At 44.8% G+C, this 23,433-nt stretch overlaps 1 protein-coding gene across 5 annotated transcripts in view; it reads right to left on the reverse strand.

The window, feature by feature from the left end:
• Window positions 1–187: 187 nt before the first annotated feature.
• Window positions 188–23,433, reverse strand: part of THRAP3 (thyroid hormone receptor associated protein 3) — an 81,278-nt gene continuing 58,032 nt past the window's right edge. For all 5 annotated transcript variants that reach the window (XM_070594539.1, XM_008517519.2, XM_070594519.1 and 2 more), the window contains 10 exons: window positions 19,560–19,729; window positions 14,491–15,396; window positions 12,235–12,948; window positions 11,133–11,305; window positions 10,262–10,373; window positions 9,138–9,222; window positions 7,016–7,203; window positions 4,417–4,612; window positions 3,616–3,759; window positions 188–1,757 (listed from right to left, as the gene is read on the reverse strand). In XM_070594539.1, coding sequence (XP_070450640.1) covers window positions 1,536–1,757; window positions 3,616–3,759; window positions 4,417–4,612; window positions 7,016–7,203; window positions 9,138–9,222; window positions 10,262–10,373; window positions 11,133–11,305; window positions 12,235–12,948; window positions 14,491–15,396; window positions 19,560–19,696 — 2,877 coding nt within the window. In that variant the 5' untranslated portion in view covers window positions 19,697–19,729 and the 3' untranslated portion in view covers window positions 188–1,535. The remainder of the gene's footprint in view (window positions 1,758–3,615; window positions 3,760–4,416; window positions 4,613–7,015; window positions 7,204–9,137; window positions 9,223–10,261; window positions 10,374–11,132; window positions 11,306–12,234; window positions 12,949–14,490; window positions 15,397–19,559; window positions 19,730–23,433) is intronic.

Raw genomic sequence — 23,433 nt, forward strand, 5'->3', positions numbered from 1 at the left:
TAGCCAACAGGGAGCGGCTGAGGTTCCTCCCAGAGGAAGCAAGTGTGGGGCTGGGAGGATGGGCTGAACAGCAGTCTGGGCCCAGGCCCCACACACATTTTCTCTCTCCAGGTCCCTGAAGCGGCTGTGGGAGAGCTCCGCCTCCCCCCAACACACACACACTCAGGCTGACAATGACCAGAACCCATTTACATCTGCCACTTCATTTATTATTTTTTTATTTGCAGGAGGAGTTGAAACAAATTTTAAGGGTGTTTTCATTTTTTTTCCCTAAACATGAATCATTCAAGTAAAACCAACTTAACTATAGAAATGTAGCAAAGTAAGGGGAAAGTAGCACAACAACCCAAGAAGCAAGACTGGGGGGAAGAGGTGGGTGCAGTCCGCATATTACATATGCATAGATGCCATATGATTCACCTGCTCAGGACCGCCTCCCCAGAAGGCAAGCACAAGGACCCATTTTAAGAGGATGTTTTCCCCCCAAACATCTGAGAATGTTTCAACTTAAAGCTTAAGGTTAAAAAAAAAAGGAAAAGAAAAAACAAAACCAAAAAACCCCACAAACCACCCAGCCATAACCACCTTCCTTAATCGATCATAGGAGTTTCTTTTCATTTTATAAAAAGATTAATAAAAAATATTGAAAAAATTATTTTTTTCATCTTATATTTGTAAAGATAATAGAATTCAGAAGTTTCTTAGAAAACAGACCAGAAACTGCTGTCCAGTTTCCACCCCTGGTGCTGAGAGGATCAGCAGGACTAGAAGGTTTGGGATACTGGAGCTGCTGGTGGAGAATGGGAAGCCCAGCCCAGAAGAAATCAGAAAATACTGGGGAGGGGGCACACATGGGGTGTGGTCAGGAGCAACACCATGGGATACATGGCTGCGCAGAAAAGGGGAACACAAGGTGGTCAGAAAGGCCCTGAACTCCTCCTCGACATACAAAACCGATTTTTACAAAGATCCAAGCAGTTTGGTCCCAAACTGAGGTGAACACTTCAATGTTTATTCACATGCTTTGTTTTCTTTTTTAAGAATCAAAGTTGCCCAAATTAAATCTTTCTGCTCATGTTACTACATATGCCTAAAAAAAGAAGAAGAAGGGCTTTTAAAATCAGGATAAGGGAGAAGAGATTGAAAATCATCAAATAAGTCCTCTTAGCTCCAAAGGAAATGAAATTAAGAACAAAACTGTTGGTTTCTAATAGGGAACAAACCAAAATCCAAGACTCGCTCTTCCCTCCCTACCCCAGCCCCCACCCCACACACCAACGACAAATGAGAAACACAGCTAAAGCCCAACGTGTTGTGTTCTGCTCAAGAGCTGGGCCTGCCCCCAGGCTCTGCGGCTGCCGCCTCTGTCCAGTGGGACGCAGCGCCAGGGATGCTTTTGGCTATAGGATTCCGCACGGCCAGTGGGGGGTGGGGGTGGGATTTTCAGAATCTTCTCGAGGCTCCTCTGTTTAGCTCCTCACCAGCCATCTTCCCGGCGCCTCTCTCCCCTGGGCAGGGGCTCCCATCAGTGGCCCCTACTCGGTTGTGGGCTGTAAATTGTCCTTCTCTTCTCGGTTCTCTGTCCCACTCTCATCATCTTCAATCTCCCCTTCCTCCCCACTGAACTTGTCATGGGCCCATTTGGGGCTGGTGCTGGATTTCCGGAACATGAAGCGGCCCCGTCCCCGGGGAAAGGCTCCTCGGCCCCGGCCCCGGCTCACCCACTTCTCACTGCCTTCGCCTTCGCGGTCATCATGCTGAGGAAAGAAAGCGGCCATCAATGCCAGCCAGAATGAAGGAGAGTAGCCAGAACCTTTTCTACTCCCACCCAAATGAGACTTTTTCAAACAAATCTATGCCGCAACCCACCTTTTGCTCCTTTTCTGTCCTCCTCCCTCTCCCCTACTCCAAAACTGCTACTGATTCAGATCCATGAGAATATTCAGTTCGGTGCCTTAGGAATTCTAAGGCAGTAGCTCGGGCATTATAACAATGATGACGACGATAAAACCCTAACCAAGCACTGGAAGAGCTTCACATGCATTCTTTCATTTAATCCTGACATCTACCCTATCATTATCACCCTCCACTATGCAAATGAGGAAACAGGCTTAGGAACTTGAAGCAGGTCCATATTATTTACTATACTCATCTCTCAAAAGATGGGTTTGAGAGAGCCAATCCACCAAAACATGAAACTCTGTCTCATCTGGGATGTCGGGTAGCTCACAACAGAGGAAGCGACACTCAGAATGCACAGCTGGGGCTCCAGCTCTCCCTGACTCTCCGCACCCTCAGCCAAGAACAGGCAGTGAGACCAAGGGCAGATGACCTATCTGCTCACGGTCTTAGATTAGTCAGTGGCACAGGCAGGACCACAACCCAGCCTCCTGTCTTGCCTCTCCCTTCTTTAGTTTTATGCAAGGAGGCAGTGTGGCAGAGTAGAACACAACCTACACATGTCTCAGACAATCCCTGCTCTGACGATCTCACGAGAGGAGGGGTCCAATGAAAGAAGGAACAAGACAGCACTATGAAAACCAGAAGTCGCTGTCCTTGTTACCTCATCAGCTCCATAGCCCCAAAGAGTCTAAACCATCCACCCACACAAGTAGGACCTCAGGCTTCTAGGGGTCAGCTCAGCTGAAGAGCCAGCTGCTGCTTATCAGGGATGCTTGCTCACCAGCCTAAATGAATCAGGTCGGCGATGCTCTTCAGGTGGCAGACGGGCAGGAAAAAGGGCTTTGTATGACCTTTAATCCCTTCCCCTAAAGCAGTCCCACTCCAGCACTTATCCTGGGCTCAGCCACCAACATTTCCCTAGACATAGGTTCTAGGGTCCTCTAGGAGTCTCAAAAGCAGCTCCCAGCAGCCCTAGAAAAGCAAAGGTGGCCATGCACAGTCGTCTACCCAACAACCTGTTTCCTAGCCGTGCAACTCGCACCAGAGACCCACGCCAGCCCTTCTTGTGGGGGATGGAGACTCAGCTCCAAGCTCACCCCGGTTACAACACTCAAGAGTCACATTTACTTGGATCTGAACCTGCTGTGGACACAGGAGGCCAGGAGAGCTCACTCATTGGCCAGGTAATTCAGCCTAGAAAAGCCCCAACCTGAGACAGGGCAAGAGGCCCAGAAGGTGCCCGGTACCTAGGAATGACCAACACCCTAGATGAAAGACGCCCTAATCTCTTCTTCAAAAAGAGATCCTGAAATGGCTTTCCTGTCACTCTTGCACTGGGGAGCAACAGAGAGGAGCTGTGGCCTCAGGGGAAGGTTATGGCTCCATCTCTGGGAAAAGGCTGGAAGGAAGCTGAAGTTGGGTGAGCAGTAAAACAAGTTTACAGACTAAAAGGACAAGAACCACCCTTGCTGCTTATCTATCCTGAAATCCATAAACATGTTAGACGATCAACCCTCTCAAGGCCAGGGCCACCTCTCTAGAGAACACTCATCCCACATCCCAGTGTGTCCCACAAGCGCCCATCCTCCCAGCTCAATATGACTGCCTGAGTATTTAAGCACAGTTTTGGACAGACCAAGTAAGGCCTCAGCATCAGCCACGGTGTGCGCCAAAAAGCCCTCTGGCCCTTCCTGGTTAGCCCCACACACATACCAGGTAATACTTCTTGCTTTTGGGCGTGTACTCAGGGTCCCACTCCTCCTCCCGGTTTCTCTTTTGAAAATCGTTGCTGCTGCTGCTGTTGTTGTTACCAGAGTAGTTGCCTCTACCCCAGCCTCTCCCTCTGGCTCGAAATTGCTGTGGCAGTAAACAGGGAAAGGGAATAAAACACCATGTCAGGAATGGAGGAAAACACCTCCCTGCATTCTGATCAAACACTTTTCTGGCACAGAATAGATAGTTGCCCTCAATCAATATCCTCGTCAACTGGTTTCTAGCCATTCCCTCTGCTCATCTCAACATAAGTATACAGCCTAGACAGCGGACAACATGGCACATGGATTCCCTACATACTGCACGGTCAAGATAACTGGGGGGCCAGCCCCATGGCAGAGTGGTTAGATTCAGCGTGCTCCGCTTCTGTGGTCTGGGTTCACAGATTCGGATCCCAAGCGTGGACCCACACCATTGATCAGCCATGCTGTGGCAGCAACCCACGTATAAAGTGGAGGAAGACTGGCATGGATGTCAGCTCAGGGCTAATCGTCCTCAGGAAAAAAAAAAAAAAGAAAAAGAAAAAAGGTGGGACATCCTGAGACCAGAAGCCCTCAGAGGCTTTCCGGCCAAGCAATTATAACTAAAAATGGAAAACCTGGGGAATGGGGAGCCACAGATTCTGAGGCCTAGAGACTGACTACTTGTATCGAGGGCAACAAAACTGGTATTCTGATAAACAGAAAATTAGAACTGGTAGGAGCAGGGGCTTAGAGAAAGGGGGAAGGGACAGGGTCTTACATAGGTCCCTCGAGCTCTGCCTCCTCTTTCACTTGGACCCACAAAGTCTTTGGTCCCCAGTCTTGATTTGTCAAAGCCCGTGGTGCTCTCCTCTCTCTCCTCTGTCTCCTCAGTGTACTCTTCCGCCTTGTAGGAACGGGATGACTGGGAGGAAGAGGATGATGACCTGGACCGGTCTCGTGCTCTCCGGTGCTTCCTATGAAAACAGAAGAGCCAAGGAAATCAGTAAGCCTCTAGGGGCTCAGCCCTTGGGTGGGGCCTCATGGATAAGCAGCATGGGCAATGAGGAGTGCGTCTGTGATGAAGATATTGAAGACAAGTAACCTAAGAAAATCCAACTTGCCCCCAACTTATCCACCCAGGGTACCTGGGGAGCTTCCTCCCAGTTCTGTCAGTCATGTTCAGTGACAGATCTATGTCTGAGCCTGTGATGAACGCAGGACATAGACAAGAGGAACAAAGCACAGTCCACGGCCTCTGGTAGCTCAGTCTAACACACATGCATGAATCAGAAGGGCAGAAGGAAACTAGCACTGTACTGAGAGCCATGATGTATCTGGTACTGGGACAGAAGCTTTATATATTACCATCTGCTTGTGCTTTATGTTCCTTTTACTTCTCAATACCTGTCTCATGGGGTTGCTCTAAAGATTAAAAAAACAATATGCTTACACTTGACATTGACATAGCAGGCATACTGTAAATGGCAACTATGATTACTCAGTATTATTTCCTCCATTTTATGGATAGGAGAGTCAGATGACAAAGCTGAGCAGAACCTGGATTCAAACCTAACTCTGACTAATTACGCCACTACTCCACACACCACCTTCCAGTGGCCCCAACGGGTTGTGTTATGAAGCACGGGATCTAGCGAAACTCTTCCCAGAGTTATTTCCCTAGCCCTTCCCTTCACCTGGGGGGAACTTATAGTCTATGGCAAACTACACTAATATGATGAGTCACTGCCTACATACTAGAGGTCGGGGCCAGCCCTGCCATGTGGTAGTGGAGGAGGTTACCGGCTGCCTCTAAGGTGGCAGGAAGGCCAAGGTCCCAGGAGTAAAGAAGGACTTACAGGGAGAAGCCAACCAATAACCTATCGTTTGCGTCCTCCCTTCCCACAATCCTGCTCCATTATGAAAAGCACCTTGCGCCCTTCCTCCCACCTCCATACGTAGGAGAAGCTCAAGAACTTAAATATGTGAATCATGTTGGTGTTTCCTAGCATTTACTCATAAAAAGGATAAATCTGAGTTCATGTCATAGGATTCTTATAACTTAGATGTCTAATTCTGACTCCTAGAAATCAATGCTCTTTTAAGAGGTTTTCAAAAATAAAATTCCAAAAGGCCCCAGATTTGAGTCCCAGCATTGCCTTTTATTACCTGTGTGACCTTGGGTTAAGTCATTCTTCAGTCATATGAGAAAGAGTTCTTGTGAAGTGAATGTGATACATAACGACAACAAGGACATAAGGAGCATTTTTCTTCTTGCCTCAATCACAGAATACTAGGGTTGCAAGAGACTTGTTCAAGGTTACACAGCGAGTCAGAGGCAGATGCATGTGTTCCAGGGAAAGGAACCAGGGTAAGTAATCCACACCCAACCCTGAAATGCTCAGGGCTTCTGCCTGCTTTCCACCAGGGGCAGTGCTGAGGACCACTGTCCCACCACTTTCATTCCCCAGTGGGGATCAGCACGTCCTCTATCTGTGGGCAGCCCTGAAAGCTGCTATGGCTCCTTATGCAGAAGTAACACGGTGGAAGGGGAGATAAACTGGAACAGAAGATCTGAGTTCTGATGTCACCGATACTTGTGTAATCTCAGACAAATCGTTCTGAACTTAGCTTCTTTATCTTTCAATTGGCAAAATCAGTATCACAATAACTGTCCAACTTATCTCAAAGAATTGTTATCAAAAAATGCCTAGGAAAATGCTTGCCAGCTGAAGTTCCACAGCAGAAGAAGGGGTGCCGCTTCTGTGGGAAAGGTGTGGGGCCGCAACCTGCCACGTTGAACAAGACCCGACTGAAGAGTCATGCAACTTTCAAAAACGTAAACAGAAACGACAGCACCCTGGCATGCACGCTTCCCTATGAAGTTCAACAATGCTCCCTCTGTTTAGAGAATACTTGGAACACCTCTCTTGGAAGTGTCTGTGAAACTAGTTCAGAAGGCGTTTAAGACCAACAATCTCGTCCTATCTAGTTCCACCCTGCTTCTCTGACTAAACAGCGTTATTACCTGACAAGGACTTCGAGCCATTTCTAACACAGCACCTCCCCATGAAGACTTGCGATGAACAAGGAACGTCTGAAGAACCGCAGAAGGAATTCCCAAATGATTCCTCACGCTGTCCTCACAGCCCCATTAATGCCACCTCCCAGGAGGCCTCTCTGACAAGGACCACACCTACTTCACACAGAAGTTCTGTTTTCACACTCGAGACCTCACTTGACAGTGACATGGTATAAGAGAAGAAACTGCCCACGTTGCTATCATCCCTAACCTCAAAGCTCTGGTGTGCAGCCAAAAGGGATCAGGCAAGAGACTCCACTCAGGAGTCGGAACGAGGGGACAGACAGGGGTCACGTACTTCTGCTTCTTTGATCCTTTGTGAGTTTTCTCTGTTTTCTCAGCTGACCTTTCCCTCGAGTGGCTCGAGTCTCTGGAATCCACTGATTCTCTTGATTTACCTCGTTTAAGATCTCTCTCCTTATGTTTTTTACGACGTTCAATATCAAGGCGGAGATCAACAGGATCATCTTTGTATTTTCCCTCAGCCTGCCAAAAGAGAAATCAAAATTAAGGTTTCTGTGACCCACAGCTGCCAACTCAACCACCCCACAAACTGTGGTTTCTACTGCCATGGAGTGGTACACAGGAAGCACTGGGAGTGTGTGGCACCTCACCCAAGCCTGGGAGGGACACAGGATGCCCCACAGAAGTCACTTCATAAGGATCCCTGACAGAGCCCAAACCAGTTCTCTAACATGATGATGACGACCACCTTCTGGAAACGCTCTATACTGATCTCGCATTGTTTCCTCTGCGGCCCAGTAACGACTGGCTAACTTAGAAGTTGAGAAAGCCAAAACCAGCTCTGGAAGGTGGCTGGTTAGGCTGGCTCCGGCTCAGCCACCACCAAGAGTGGAAGTGTTCATGTTATCCTTCCCCTACCTGCGCTGGAATAGCCACCTGGGGCTCATCCTCTACTGAGTCCAAAGACAGACAATGAGAAACTTAAGGAGACCTCCAAAATGCTTAGTTATATTGAGAAACTTCTCTAGAGATAGCATATCAAAAACCATAACAGAGCATTCAGAAAATGGCAATGCCAGGTCAAAGTTTACTGTTAAAAAAAAGAAGAAGAAAAAAAAATCTTTTTCACTCACTTCCTAGGAAGTGTAACTATCAGGGTATGTATGCTGCAGACACAGTACGAGCCCAGCAGCATCAAGAGGCTTCCACCCCAAACCATCAGGGCAAGGGCTTTCAACAGTCCTCAGGAAACTCAGTGAGGGTAGAGATGCAAGGTGCTTAAGGACATTATACACTAGGTCTTGTCTCGTGGAAGTAAAATGTCCCTAATCTAAGAGGAAGGAATGAGCAGTTCACTCTGTATGAACATCTTACTTACACAAACTAAGGTTTTTGGTGAAATAAAGTTTAATTTTAATTAACAGGAGTGGTAGGTAGAAGTAGGTTTATCTTATCAAGCTGTTTGTTTTTGAGAGAGGGAACGGGGCCTCTGCACCCTCCAAAGACAGAGAGAAACGTGGCCGCTGCTCCCTTGGGCAGTGCAGACAGCACCTCTAAGGAGTTGGCTTTGTGAGGCACAGAGGACGAGATCTCTTCTGATGTTTCAAAAACGTGCGTTTCACATGGTTACTCCCAAGCTGGTGGGTACTTGGAGAAAAAGAAAAGGGGGATGGGAGAGAAGAGAGATTGTGCAAGAGGGCCTCTCATCACATTCAACTAACAAGACAAATTTGTTTGGAAAACTTTAAGATTAATATTTTTAGAAAACGTTTCAGCAGCATCGGAGGAGCCATCTCTAATTTTAAATTTCAACTGTATATGTGAATGAAGGTCAATAAATACTAAGATTTTAAAAAACCCAAATCTAGTATTTCATAGTTAAAGATTGCATACAAGTTTTAACCTCTTAATAACAGTGTTTACGTGCACATCATAGCAAATGTAGCTGGGCTATCAAAGTCATGTTTAGCTTTAAAGTAACAGTAACCGAGAGATGACAGATATGGTACAATGTTAGGAAAAAACTGGACTAGCTGTTCAAAACAGTCTACGAAGTTAAGATATGAATATTTTACTCTGCTCTGACATGCATGTCTTTTTGAAATCATGGTTGGAAATAGTGCATGTATATAGTTGATTTGATAATACTTACAAGCAGAAAAATATCACAAAAAGTTTCTTCTCTCATCATGGGCACTTGTTCCAAAACTCCTCTCTTTTTTCTCAAGCTCACCTCAATAGACTTTGGGGTCATTTACCATATTCTAACCACTTCACAAAGGTTGTTGATACATTTAATAAAAATTAACCCTTTGTAGTTCATTTTTAGAATTATGCCCATCCTTAAAAGAAAAACACAAACTTAAGTAGAGAGTAATTTAAACAAACACATTTCTGTCAAGTTCATGCCCAACGCACTCATTTTGTTGGAATTACTGATCAAAGCAACAGTTCACCTTGTAGCCAGGTTCCCGGGGACTTTTCATGTCGTCATGAGCCAAACCATGTTTTCTGAATGTACTGGGGGAAATGTCTATCCTCCTAAAATCGAAAACACAAAAACTGTTTAAAACGTCACACTGTGAACATAGTACTAGTAATACCTTCGCTCTTAAGTTGGGTAACGGAATCACAGGCATTCCTTTTTATTACGTTTCATAACGTACATATATATTACTTACACCCTTTGCTTATATATTTATATTTTCCCATAGGCACGCACGTGCGTGCGCACACACACAAAATCTCAACTTCTCAGTCAAACTCATACTGAAGAAACTTCTTATTCCCTCCCTGTACTGTTACAGCCAGGAAGACAGACTCACACACAGCCATGCCTATAATCTCAAGTTCACACAAGAGTATGCTCTGCTAAACCCCAAGCGCAGTTCTCATCTTGGGAATTAGAATATAATGGCTCATTATTCACCTATGACATTAGGTCTAAGTCAGAAACAACCACCCGGCATGTGCACACATCCCCAAAGACCCTAAATCCAAGACTGTTGGACAAACATGGTTCTCCTACCTATGGCAACAGGTTCAAGAGCTGACTAATAAGGAATTAAAAAGATAAGGCCAACTTTGTTTCTAGACAAAGTCCCTATTTGCTAAGTAGACTCCCACAACCAAATGTGAAATTCTTTAAATTTTCCGGGCTTTTAAAACCTTTGATAGAATCCTACAAGCTCCCCTACCCCCAGCCCCTACCCACTGCAAATTCTTCCAGAAGAAGAACTGATATATCAAATAGATGGGATGCTTAAAGAAACTTAACACTTACTCTACCTACAACAGCTCACAGTGCTCCCAGGTTGCTGCGGGCCAGCTCCCAAGAATACAAGGGCTCATCTATATAAAAACAGCCGTTTTCCTCAGACCCTTTCCAAGGTGAGAAGTTCGCAGTCACGGAAGCACGCCCTTTCCACGCACAACTAGACGCCCACTTGCTATCCTACAATCTGGAGGATGTTACCCTAAATCCTGTTGCTAATACACCTAACATGGCAAAAACAATACAAGTTTCGTATCTGATGAGCAGTCTGTTATCATCATCTCCGGTTAAGGCTGAAGTCCTCACCTGTGTATTTCTGGGCTTTTCTTGTTTTTAGCTGCCTCTTGCTCAGTTCCTCTTTTTAGGTATTTAGTAAAGCGTTCATGCAATGTCATTCCTGAGGACCCAAAGTGATGCTCTGTGGGAAGTCAAAGGAAAACACATTAGGCTATCAAAGGCAGACACAATATACAACTCTTCCGCATGAATCTGCAGCCACACAGATGAGATGAAAGTAGTCAAAGCCATAAAACATAGAAAAGAGGACGGAAAAAAAGCTGGTTCAGACAAAACCCAATGTTGGGCACTGGATTTCCACCGTAGCTCCCTTATCTTAGGACATGGATACAAAGACACCTGACGTTTACTAGCCTTTGAATCAAAGCATCAATTCCTGCCTGAGTTTAAATCTCAGATGGAACCGGTAACTGGCCCAACGAGCTACTACATCATCTTCTCTTGGCCATTCCCTAAACTCACCCACTTCCATGTGCCCCGGAGATGGTAAAATAACGTGGGGAAGAAATCCAAGCCACAAGGTCTACAAGAGATCTCTAGAGGCTTCCATTTGCGAGACAGGAAAAGACAGAGGTGTTGCAAATGCCACGTTTCATACCTCCTTTCTCAAGCGTTTTAAATCTTCATGGGAAGGATTTTACCTATTCTCACAATTACAGGTTACTACCAGCATTTCAAAATACTCAGCAGTATAACTAAAAAAGGAAAACTCCTCCTCCTGGACGGAATTTCCTTCAAGCCAGTCCCTAGCTTCAAAGGCCCTTTCAAGGAGATAAAGGGCCCCAAAAGGCTCCCTTCTTCACCCACTCATCTTTCTGCTTGTAATAGAGGAAGCTAAGTGTGTGGGAAGGGAGCCTGAGCAGGCTGGGTTTGGACTCACCTTTAACATGGTGAACAATGGTCACTATATGCTGGGCAAACAGTTCCGAGGGGCTCCGCTGAGACTGAGCTGACTGTATGTGCTGGAAAATGGAACGGAATTCCTGTTCCTTTTTGTTGCTATGGACGAGATCCCGACAAAGCTTGCGCTCCTGAGCCAATAAGCCACTGGGTCTGCAAATGACACACAGGGAGGCCCAATGTAGTAAGATATACAGAAAGTCAGAACATTTAAACCTTAAAGATCCAATGCATTTTTTTCCAAAGAGTTTTTCATTTATCCACCAAGTTCCTTTTTTTCTTCCTATCAAAGTTCAAAGTAACCTCAGTACACCATAACCATGGAAAAAGGCATCCAAAATCTCTCTCTCCCTTTTACTGGGAATCTTTAATAGGAATAAATGGGCAGGATGAAGCGTTAAACCTCAGTGACTGTTTTTGGGGTAACTGCTGGTTTTAACACACAAAACAAGTGGGAAGGTATTTTCAAAAGATCAACTGGCTTGGCCAGCCAGGGCCAACCAGTGAAGTGACACAATGAAGCAGGAGTGGGATATGGCTGGAATGCTGCTCAGGCAGACTTCCAATTGGCTGCACAGTTTTTACACCAAGTAAGAAACAGTCAGCCTGGGCCTCACCACCCTTTCCTAAAGTTCTCCTACCAGCCCCAACTCTAAAATTGCTACATCATTTGATAGAATAAATAACAGACTCTGGTGACCTAGCTAACAATGGAGAAATGGATCCTGGATGGCTCCACTGACAAAAGACTTCAACCTTAAGCACATTTAGGAAGCAGCAGGATGACTGGGGCGGTGGGGGTGGCACTGCAGCGGTGATGGACAGAGGGCACCCAGCAGCGACAAAGCCAGTCACTAAAGACTGAAAGGATGTTTCACTACCCATGTGAGACTGACTCCAACACATAATCACTCAGTGCCACACACTTGCCTCTGAGAACCGGTCGACATGAAGGCATCAGCACTGAGACCTGGACAGCAGGGGAAACACAGGAGGGGCCTGTCCTGGTTCCAGAATGCCCTCGGGGAGAAAGATTAGGAGACACCACTAAAAAACCCTGAGGATCAAGGACGACATCTCACCTTGCAAGGTCCTCATCAAAAGAGTCCATCCGGACATTGACCTGGGCCTCTCGAGTAATAGAAAAGGAAGACTTCCCCGTGGAGAAGTCTCCTTTGGCGCCTAGCTTCTCTCGGCTCTCAGAGGTCTTTCTCGGTGGAGGCGATGAGCTTTTCTCTTGGACTGATTTGTAAGCTGTCACTCGGAAATTCTTTTCAGGCACAAACCCCCTGTGGCCACTTTCACTCCTCTTGGGCCCTCCCCGATCCTCCTTTTTGGATCTCTCTGAGAAAGACTCCTCCTCCAGCTCCTCTGTTTTTCTTTGCTTTTCCTTCCCTGGAGGTGCATACACCAGGCCCTCCCATTTGCCTGACTTCTCCTCCTCCTGGTTTTTGTTTGCACCTGCTATGACTTTTGACATAAACTTGGGTTCATCATCAAACTCAGATTCCTTTCTCCCTTTAGCTTTGTCCTTATCCTGATCATCCATCTCCTCCTTGTGGAAGTCAGCCATCTTCTTCTCAAAGTCATCTCGGAGCTTATACCTTTTGGGAGACTGGCTACCCCGAAAAGGCTTCTCAGTGTCAGTTTTGGGAGCAAATGGATCAGATTTCATTTTCGTATCACCTAAGCCCGTGTCAGAGAAGCTCCCTTTCTCTTTCATTTTCTCCTTATCAGTATTTGTTTGTTTCTGTTCCTTATCTTTTCCATTCTCTGTCTTCTGCTCTTCTAGATACCTAATTATAAAAACATAAGGGAGACACACAAGAGGCTTCTTAGGAAACCTGATCTAAAACAGCACCATATGGTCTTGGGTTTTTCATTCTCTGAACAAACATGTCTTGTGGATTCCAGTGTTACCAAAGGACTTTCTACTTGGTTACCTTCAAGTGATTTCTGAAAACCTGCCCTTCACAGATCTATGAACTTGGCATTTAAGAGAAAAATACATGGTCCATAGAGTTGTGTCTTACAAAAGCAACCAAAAAGAAAATAATAAAGGTAATTTTTAGGATACTAAAAAACAAAAACCTACTTACCTGTGAGTGGTCTAGGAAAAAAAAAATTAAGGTCTTATCCAACCTTCACTCAGTCACTTAAAATCTGCTTTCAGCAAAGTTAACATAGAATGTTCAACCTTGGACTGTTTTGCTTTTATACAACTCACACTTGGAAATATAAGTCTCAAAAGAGACTTCAAATTTGCTTCAAGTCACCTAGAAGATCTAAATATGAAATGTACTGCAAACACAAATAAAAACAAAATACATGTTAATTGGGGGAAGGGGGTAAAAATCATCCTACTCTTTCTCATGGAAAAGTAGAACTCACGCCCGAGTTGTCTAATGAGATTCACAGTCCTGGCAAGGAACAAAACTTCTATTTAAGATAGACTTACTCAAGGCTGGAAAGTACAGATTCTGAACATCTCACTTGTATCATTAATGGAGAAAGCCTAATCAAGTCACAGTTGCATATTAACATGGCAAAGAAGAATCAAGGGACAGCAGGGCATCAAAGAACATACTAACAAGAGAAAAGAAAGAAAAAAGGAAACCACTTGCTCGGTTAAGTCCCTCTTGACAACCTGGTCCCAGTGCAACGTCCCTGTTAGGTCTCTGCCATCCCAATCCATCCAACGACACAAACAAAGATTCAGGTTCCAACTCACCATGTCCCCCAGGGTAGAAAGACGGAAGCACTGTCACGTCCTCTCCTAACACGCAGCCTGGTTGGCTTCTACTGGGACATGCACCCACCTTGCGATTTTAAAATAAGGCCTTCCTGGACTAAGCCTTGGACTTTCCCATTCTGCCCAGTCTCCTCAACTGGAGGGTATGAGGATGCGAGGGTGCAGCTCTTCACCATGATGGGCTGATGTAGATCGATCACAACAGATGGTGGGTCCTAGAGGGTCTAACAGCTCCAATGGCCATTCACTTTGGCAAAGACCATAATTTTTTGATAGCTGACCCACAAATCTCTACTGTTCTCTGGCTTACATTGGTAGAATCCAAGGCAAATTTTAAATGTGAAAACATCATTGCAGAGTAGTCTAAAGAAACTTTATGCTGCAATACAAATTCAGGAAGGTAGGAAAGCTAGAGTTAAGCTAAAGGTTTCCTTAGGTGATGCTTTTAAAGATTGCTAATGGAAAGTTTAGGAAATGGGGGTTACCTTATTACCATTAATCAGAGTTCTAACTTAGATCGCATTACAATTAAACTGCCAGCTGGTGAGATAAAAACACAGCTAGGCAGGAGAAACAAGATACTTGCCTCTTTGTATAGGCTGCTCCTCCTGGAGCAGCAGCCTCCTCCTTCTGAGACGAGCCATACGTGGAGCCACTGGCCGGTGGACTCTTACCCACAGGGCTCTTTTTGGATGGACTCACGGACCCAGAGCCATGGTCGAACTGACCTTGGTGTGTCCCAGCCTGGTACCCAGCACCACTCTGCAGAGTTGAGCCCATCTGGGATGTGCTAGAAAGTGGAGGGCTGGGTTTTGGCACAGGGCTAGGACGGGGTGACCGCCGCCTCACCACCACAGACTGGAGGGGGCTTTTGAGAGCAGGGCTTCGCTCCCGGGGACTCAGGTCGGAAACTGCCGAGGCCCGTGATGCAGAACTAGCACTGTATGTAGTGGCATCTGGCCATGGCTTCGAGCTCTCAGATGCTTTCGTATCTTGAGAGGTGCCTCCAGAGAACGTCTGCTCCTTGGCCTCGTCTCCCTGGTTATCCCCGGCAGCCTGAGATGGCCGGCTATCCTTGGAAGAGGACTTTTTCTCCTTTGCAGACTTGCGCTTAGAAGATTCAACTCGGCTGTGGTTGGAGGAAGAACGAGAGGATGAGGAGCGCCTTGACCTGTCAGAGGAAGACTTATCCGAGTTTCTAGAATGGCTCCTGGACCTTGGTGAAGGAGACCTTCTCTTTGGGGACCGGGATCGGGAACGGCCCCGACGAGGACTGTATGCTTGCCGGTAATTCTGCCAATTCGAACGGTAGTTTCCATAGCCTCCTCGGTTATACTGGCCCCACGGATAAAAGCCTCTGTTGCGCCCACGGAAGTAATAGGGCCTTCTATAGCCTCTGTTGTGACCTCGGAAATCCCGATTCTGATACACTCTTGGGTGATTTCTCTCTCGGTTATGAGCTGGAGAATATGATCTGGAACGAGACCTAGAACTGAAAAGGGGGACGGGGGGTGGGGAGAAATGTTTAAATTTTTGACACAAGCATTTTTATTCAAGAAAAATCTGCCAACAAAGAGGTAACATTTTGAAATCCCTGCTCTTACATAGCATTTATTTTCAGTTTTGTTTTCAAAGAAAAGGCATAAACTTACATATTTAATCCCTCTGCTTATGGTCCATATTAAGTACAAAAATATAGGTAAGAATCACTTTAACAAATGAGATGCAAGATTGCTTCATTAATATTGTAACACATTTCAAAGGAAGACAACGTACTTCTAGTGAGTGAAATATCAAAACGTTCTTAATGTAGTAAACTAAACAAAGACCATTTTAATAGAGCACACTAACTGCTCACAGTTTCACAGGCAGAGGGCATTTTACAGGTGCAGGAACTGCAGGCTGTGGTACCCAGATGGGTAACTTCAGGGTCCTCTGGCCCCTACACTACTATAAACTCTACTCCCCATTCTAGTTACCACTCTCTGTCTGGGCAGGGCTAATTTCTGAGATTCCACTAAGATCTGGGGTGGTAAAAACACAGTTACAACAGGTCTAAACCAAACAACACTTAAAACTTGGAGAATGAATCTGTTCAAAGTTTGAAAGAATTTTAACTGAAATTGGATCAGCAAAAGACATAAATGTTGGTTTTTTATTGGGGACCTGCAGATGGCCTCACTATTTAGAAGGTCAAGTGTCTGTGCTATCCTATAAGATCTTACCTAAGTGCCACAAGAGGGCACCATCTGACCACAAGACACCCAAGTACATGGGAGGTTAGCAAGAGGAAACTACCAAACAGCCCGAAACTTGCACATCTTTCAAGGCAACATAAAGCCTAGTGCTGTGTTCTTCTTCACTGAACAACACAGAACTCTAAGTCAGCAAAGGTACGTTTGAGAACCACAGGGCCTCCAGAGTAACCTAACTTTGTAAAGTTACACGTTCATGAATGCCAGGCTTGTCAGGACAGGGAGTTTTGTTTCCATTAAAATTCTATGTGTTGGTGTAAAACTCCACTGGGGTTCTTGGATACCACTCGTTTCGTCAACTATGATATAGATCATTAACATTAACCACTACTCCTAAGTAGCTGGCTAGAAATATCTAAAATTACTAAAAAAACTCTTTCCAAAAATATTTTCTTTACGTATAAAATAAAAACCCTTCAGCTAATCAGCAGACCTTCTCATGTCAGGCCTAACTGGGAAAGGATGCACTTTGGTTGCTTGCATGTTTCATAAATAACTCTATTTAGCAAATGCGACAGGTTTTAACAACTAAACAAAATGGTATTTTTAAAAAGAAACTTACATTTAATTTAATCTAAAGAACATGATGTGGGATTTGCTTTCCCACTACTTACTACCCACAGGGCTCAGGTTCTTTATCTACCCCAAGAACAATAGCAACTGGCACAGATGCACCACACTGCTGGTTGTTAAGGTTGCTATCTAAGTACAATTAAAAAAAAACAAAACAAGAACTTACCTTCCACACTTCTCATTTGAAAACAGTAACAATACAAGAAAAGGAGGGAGAGGCGGATGCAGGCTATAAAACTGAACACCCAATTAAATGGCTACACTTGAGGGAGGTGATGCACCACGAGCACTAAGGAGGGTTTAACTCATGTTCCCATCCTCAGAGGCTACTGCTGCTTCTGTCACCAATTACTAGTGAGGGCCCTGTGGCATACTGCATCCAAACCCCGCAGTCATTGCACAGATGCAGGAACATGAGTCTCTGCAGATTGCAAATGAAGTTATTTCTGAGAAGTCACTTAAAAGGATACAGTCTGTGAAATACAAGGAAACAATCAATTTTCTCCAATTCTGTAGAACTCAGCATTTAAGTTAATTTAAAGGCATGGTTTCTCAAACTCTCTGGATAGTACACTTTCCTTGTAGGAGAAGGAAAACAAAAGAAAAAAATCATGAAACAGATAAGCCAGAAATAAAAATGGAACATCCAGTGGCAAATTTATCTGTTTCTAAAAAACAGAGAAGTCAGAATAGAATCAAGTATAAAAAAATGTTCTAGTGGAGAAATTCCTCCAAAATAACAATCCTATAGGTGTAAGATGGCACCTCAAGTGGCTCCAGACCTCCCCCAGTACGTCCTGCCCTCATGTGCCAAGTCAATGACCATGCCAAATGATTTGCAGAATAAGAGAAGACATCCGCCCTACAGATCTGCCCAGAATCCCAGCTACCACAAACACTTCAGAGCCGGGGAGTGTTTTTTCAATTTGGTTTGTGTCAGTTCCACTGACTCTCAGTTTTGGCTGTACAGCCTCTAGTAGGTCACCTTTAAGAAGCAAGTGAGCTAAAACCGAGGTTTAAACGGCCCAAATCAAAAGACTCTGGGTGCGAGGCAGGAGCTACCAGAAGTCTGCTCAGTCCCATGGCCTTGATGGCAATTTCCTGAGGTAAATATAAGTATACGTAGTGGGTTTTCCCTCTTCTTTTTTGGGGGGTGAGAAGGCGCGATAGAATTTTACTTAGCCTGTGACCTAACTGGGCAACAGACAGACTCTATCTAGCCCAGGGCGTGAACAAAGTGTGGTATGAAAATGGATGCCCAAGAAACATGGGAGAGAGGGAAAACTAGCATGGGTTGGCCTCAAGGTGTAATGTTACCTTAAAAAAAGAAAAATCTAGTGTTACTTTTGTTTGATGGAGAGACTCAAAGTTTATAGCCTCCTATTCTACGTTATATTGGAGTCATCAATATTTATGCACACCTACTTTTTGTTCAACCGTTAGTCTGAAATTAATTTTCAGGCAGGCTTCTCACAGAAGAATTTACTACTTCTTCATTTAAGAATTAACTCCTTGGGGCCGGCCCCGTGGCCGAGTGGTTAAGTTTGCGCACTCTGCTTCGGCGGCCCAGGGTTTCGCTGGTTCAGATCCTCGGCATGGACATGGCACCGCTCATCAGGCCATGCTAAGGCGGCATCACATGCCACATGCCACAACTGGAAGGACCCACAATAAAAATATACAACTGTGTACCAGGGGGCTTTGGGGAGAAAATGGAAAAATAAAATCTTAAAAAAAAAAATTTAACTTCTTGTTCGAAGGGGAAAAAAAAACCCCACCAACCATTTGTTTAACAGTGTTTCAGAAGTACTATAGGACTAAGGAAACCATGAGGAAAAAAACTTAACTTTTCCTGAAGTTTATTTTAAATTTCATAATCAATTCACTTAAGAAAAGGATTCTACATACTCATTTGAAATAAACAGCAGGTACTCCAAGTGGCAAAACTGAGAAATTATCTCCTTGCCCAGCGCAATTCTGACAAAAAGAACGAAACTGTGCAAAATCCCCCTTTGGTATTTAAACACATCAATATTTCCCTAACACACATACAGAAACTTGCAGCTACTGAAAGGTTCTTAACTATTTACAAAAGAGAATTAAACAGTTTTAAAGAATGAAAAACCCAACTCACAACACATCAAAAGAGGAAAAGACGCTGGAGGTTTGGCATCCTATTCCAAGACATAATTGAAATAGGGAAATCCACCTAAAGGTATGAAAACTGACTGAATTAAAGAACATCGGCAGTAAATTACAAAGAATTTAGTATGACAAACTGATGTCTACGATAGTGATTCTTAGATAGTTTCAGGATGTGTTTTACTAAATAGATGCAGGTTGTTAGTAACTGGCACATCACGTATATACAAACGACTCCTGATAAGTTTTTTAGGTTTAATTATTTAGTTGGTTAAAGCTCCCTTTCCTCTCACTGTTGTATTAATCCTCTTAGCTATCCTTTCTCTGCTGATGATGCAAATAAACTTTGGTCCAAGCCTCCAAAAATACTTCAGTGAAAAATAATCAGGTGTAGAGATTTGAAGCAAGCAGCTCAAACAAAAATAAAATGCTCCTTCTTCCAAAGTAGATGAGAAACAGAATGTGCTGGCAGAGGAGAAAAGGAATTAGGCAAACAGTACGGCAATCAAAGCTGCTGTGGATTTGGAGCATTTGAAGAGCCCTAGAATATCTTATAGCCCAACCCTCCACCTCAAGCCAACCCCCCAGTCCATTTGACACTCACAGAAAGAGTCTAACACAAGATCTTCAAGACCCATAGTAACCGAGGAAACGATTACCGCATTATACAATCGCACCCCCTTACCTCAGCCTGCGCTTCCTTGAACGAGACACAGATCGGCTTCGGGACCGAGACTTCGAAAATGAACGAGAACGAGATCTTGATGCAGATCTTGAGCGAGAAGAGCGAGATCCAGACTTGGATTTGTTTGTTTTAGACATCTCTGAGAAGAGAGGGTCACTTTTCAATTACACCTAATGTAAGAAAAGAGATTCAAACAAATGAGTGAGTTTCTCTGCAAACTTGAACTTCTCTGGACGCCTAGAAACAATTTTTTAAAAAAACAAAAAAACAGATGAACTGGGGCTGGCCCCAGGGCCGAGTGGGTCAAGTTCCATGCGCTCTGCTTCAGCGGCCCAGGTGCACAGGTTCGGATCCCAGGCACAGATCTCTTCCACTCATCAGCCATGCTGTGGAGGTGTCCCACATACAAAATAGAGGAGGACTGGCACAGATGTTAGCTCAGGGCCAATCTTCCTCACCAGCACAAAAACCAAAAACAGATGAAATGACTGATTTTAAAAAAATTTACTCTTTGCCCTTTCATCAAGCGGGATTTCTAAGCAGCATGATCCCAAAGAGACCAAGCCACAGCAACTGGAAAACCTGACAGGAAACTCCAAGTGCAGAACGCTATAAAACACTGACAAAAATGAGGGGAGCTATCAATGATTGGGTGCACACAATAAGCAGACAAATTTTGTGAACTAAGTTAGCTGTTAATAAAAGTACTGAGATGACCTGAAACATGTTTCCCAGTTCTAACAGAAGAAACCCTACACAACGATATCTTGGTTATAAAAAGTATACAGCACATTTGACCACTTCTCTACTCCCTCAACCTTGAAGCCATGTGGCATATCCTTAATATTTACTTCAAGGAAAAGGTTTAAAAAGTGTACAAGAGGGGCCGGCCCTGTGGCCAAGTGGTTAAGTGCACATGCTCTGCTGCGGGGGCCCAGGGTTTCGCTGGTTCAGATCCTGGGTGCAGACATGGCACTGCTCATTGAGCCATGCTGAGGCATCATCCCACATGCCACAACTACAAGGACCCACAACTAAAAATACACAAACTACGTACTGGGGGACTTTGGGGAGAAAAATTAAAAATAAAAAAATCTTAAAAAAAAAAAAAGCATGCAAGAGTATTCTCAAATATTCTAATCTCATGACAGCACATACTAACTACATCCTGTAAAATACAGGGTACTAATCCATAAACATAGGCCTAATTTATAAAGTAAAGAACTGTCACTTTCTTCTAGCTCTTTTTGTTTGGGGGGTGAGGAAGATTGGCTCTGAGCTAACATCTGTGCCAGTCTTCTATTTTCTATGTGGGACACCGCCACAGCTGGGCTTGATGAACAGGGTGTAGGTGCGCAACCAGGATCCAAACCTACAAAGCCCAGGCCACTGAAGCTGAGTGCAAGAACTGAGCCACGATGGCCAGGAGGCCCAGGCCCTCTTCTAGCTCTTCTTTACCATCAAGAATCAACCTTCTTTCAGGATCATTTTCCCACGAAAAAAAGAAAACTGTCTTTTCCCCTTTTCTTCCCCCTCCACAGAAATGAACAGAGAGGCTCAGAGTTGCCCTGATGAGTGACCGCTGGGTTTGGTCAGCAAGGTGCACTATCAACCCTTCTCGCTTACTCTCCTTTATACCCTAGAGAACTGTGGGCATGTTCCAAGGAGCAAACACTTGAATTGCTATAGCGTGTGTCTATCAAAGACCAGGAAGAGTAAGGGATCAAAGATCACAAAGCTCGTCAATAGTCAAACCAGACCCAAACTCCAGGGCTTCTTCTAGCATACCTCACTGCCTCACTGCTTAGCAAAACAGTCTTTTAAGTGATGCTGCCCCTGGCTTTGTTAACAGGGGAAATAATGATCAACATTTCAGCTGCCCCTACCTCTCAGGTTTTTTTGCTATTCAGATCTCTGCTCAAAAGCTCTCTCCTCAGAGGTGTGCCTGGCCACCCAATCAAGAGTAGTCACCCAGTCATTCTCCAGAGTCTAGTCCAGTACCTTACTTTTTTCCTCAGAGCCCTAAACTTCGTACTTGAAACTACTGTGTTTACCTGTTGTTCCATCTTTATCCAACTAGAATATAAGCTCTCCACCAGCAGAAATCTCTCCCCCTTTTTTGGCTTAAAAGACGACAGTTGCGTCTTACTGTCGGAGGTAAGCAGTTCAAAATGGGTCTCACTGGCTAACCTCAAGGTGCAGGCAGGGCCACATTTCCTGTGAGGGCTCTGGGGAAGAATCCATCTCCCTGCCTTTTCAGCTTCTACAGCTGCAGTCCTTGGCTTGTGGCCCCTCCTCCGTCTTCAAAGCCAGCAGCACAGCATCTTCAAATCTCTCTCTCTCTCTGCTTCTGTCTTCACACTGCCTTCTCTCTTACAAGGACTCTTGTGATTACACTGTGCGCACCCTGATAATCCAGGATGACCTCCCCATTCTAAGATCCCTAGTCACACCTGTAAAACGTGTCCATTTTGCCATATAAGGTAACATTCCCAGGTTCTGGGAATCGGGACCTGTTCCTTTGGGTGGACATTATTCAGCCTACCCTGCTCTCCTGAGCAAGACGCTCAACACACGTTTGGTGAATTGCATAAGAAAGGGACGGACTACTACCCCAGCAGAGAACCAGAGCACGAGACCTGAGAAATCCCCAAGGCCCCTCCCAACTGGGAGGAGGGACCAAATCACTACCCTCTCCTCCCCCAGAGAAATCTCATCTTTCTTATTTACTGCTGTATCCTCAATGCCCAGAACAGTAAAAACTTAAACAGTGTATTTATTAACTTATTTTATCCTCAAGGCAGGCATTACATATCCCATTTTACAGATGAGGTTACTAACACATAAAAAGAGGGTAAATTAACTTGCTCAAGGGCACACAGCTTTAAGCGGCAGGCCTGGGTTTGAACCCAGGTGACTGGCTCCAGCCAGTCTAAACTGCTGTTACATTGCCTCTCCAGCGGTGTACAGCACACAGAAGGCCTAGATTTGTGGAATGAATGAATGCACATCTCCACTCTTACTGAGTGTACGATCTGGTTAAGGAGGCAAGATACAGACAAACTAAAAGGTAATATGTGCTTCAAATTATTATATTCAAGTTTTAAATATGAGTTTTAAGAACCTATGGAAAGGCAAAGGGCCCAGGAAGCTGCTCCAGCTCTCGGTCATGGAAATAACTATAATCTCAGAGACGTATTACAGGAGAATGAGAAACTGCTAGGAAGCCAGAGACACAGGGCAATGAGTAAAAGATTGCTAAATGAACCTAGTTCCTAAACTGCTGGTTAAGGGCCTGGTATGATCCAAATATCCTCAACTTTCCAACATTCTTCATATAACGTGGTTTCCTAGTTACAATATTACCTGTTTACCCCGAATCAGTCTGTCTTCCTTCACTGGGATACTCAGAACTTAATGTAACTCCCCAAACGTGGCCTAATACAGAACTATTTAGATACTATTAACGGATCCTAAAATTTCTCTGACAGCCACCCCACATGTTGATTCCGAGTGAGCTCAGAGTCACTAAGCCCCAAAGCCCTTTCTCATAAATCCTTCTGCAGCTAGAAGATCTCCTCCTCAGCCTTGTATTTATACAACTGCTATTCTGTTTCTCCCCCCCCCCTTATTCTAAACCCAAGCATAGAATTTCAAACAGCCTTTTGAAATCATTTCAGACACGCTTGGAGCAAGGGGGTTCATCTTCAAACTGTTCTGCAGAGCCACCTGAGAGGATATCTCCAAGCCCATCGCCCTTTCCAAAGCCCAAGCCTCTCCACCCAAACCACTCTGATCACCGAGCAGATCAACAGCCCTTGGAAGAACAAGGCTCTTGGAAGAACAGACACATTTTGCTTTAAACAAAGGTCTC

This window comes from Equus przewalskii, chromosome 2 (assembly GCF_037783145.1).
Source record: "Equus przewalskii isolate Varuska chromosome 2, EquPr2, whole genome shotgun sequence".
In the NCBI taxonomy this organism is placed as follows: domain Eukaryota; kingdom Metazoa; phylum Chordata; class Mammalia; order Perissodactyla; family Equidae; genus Equus; species Equus przewalskii.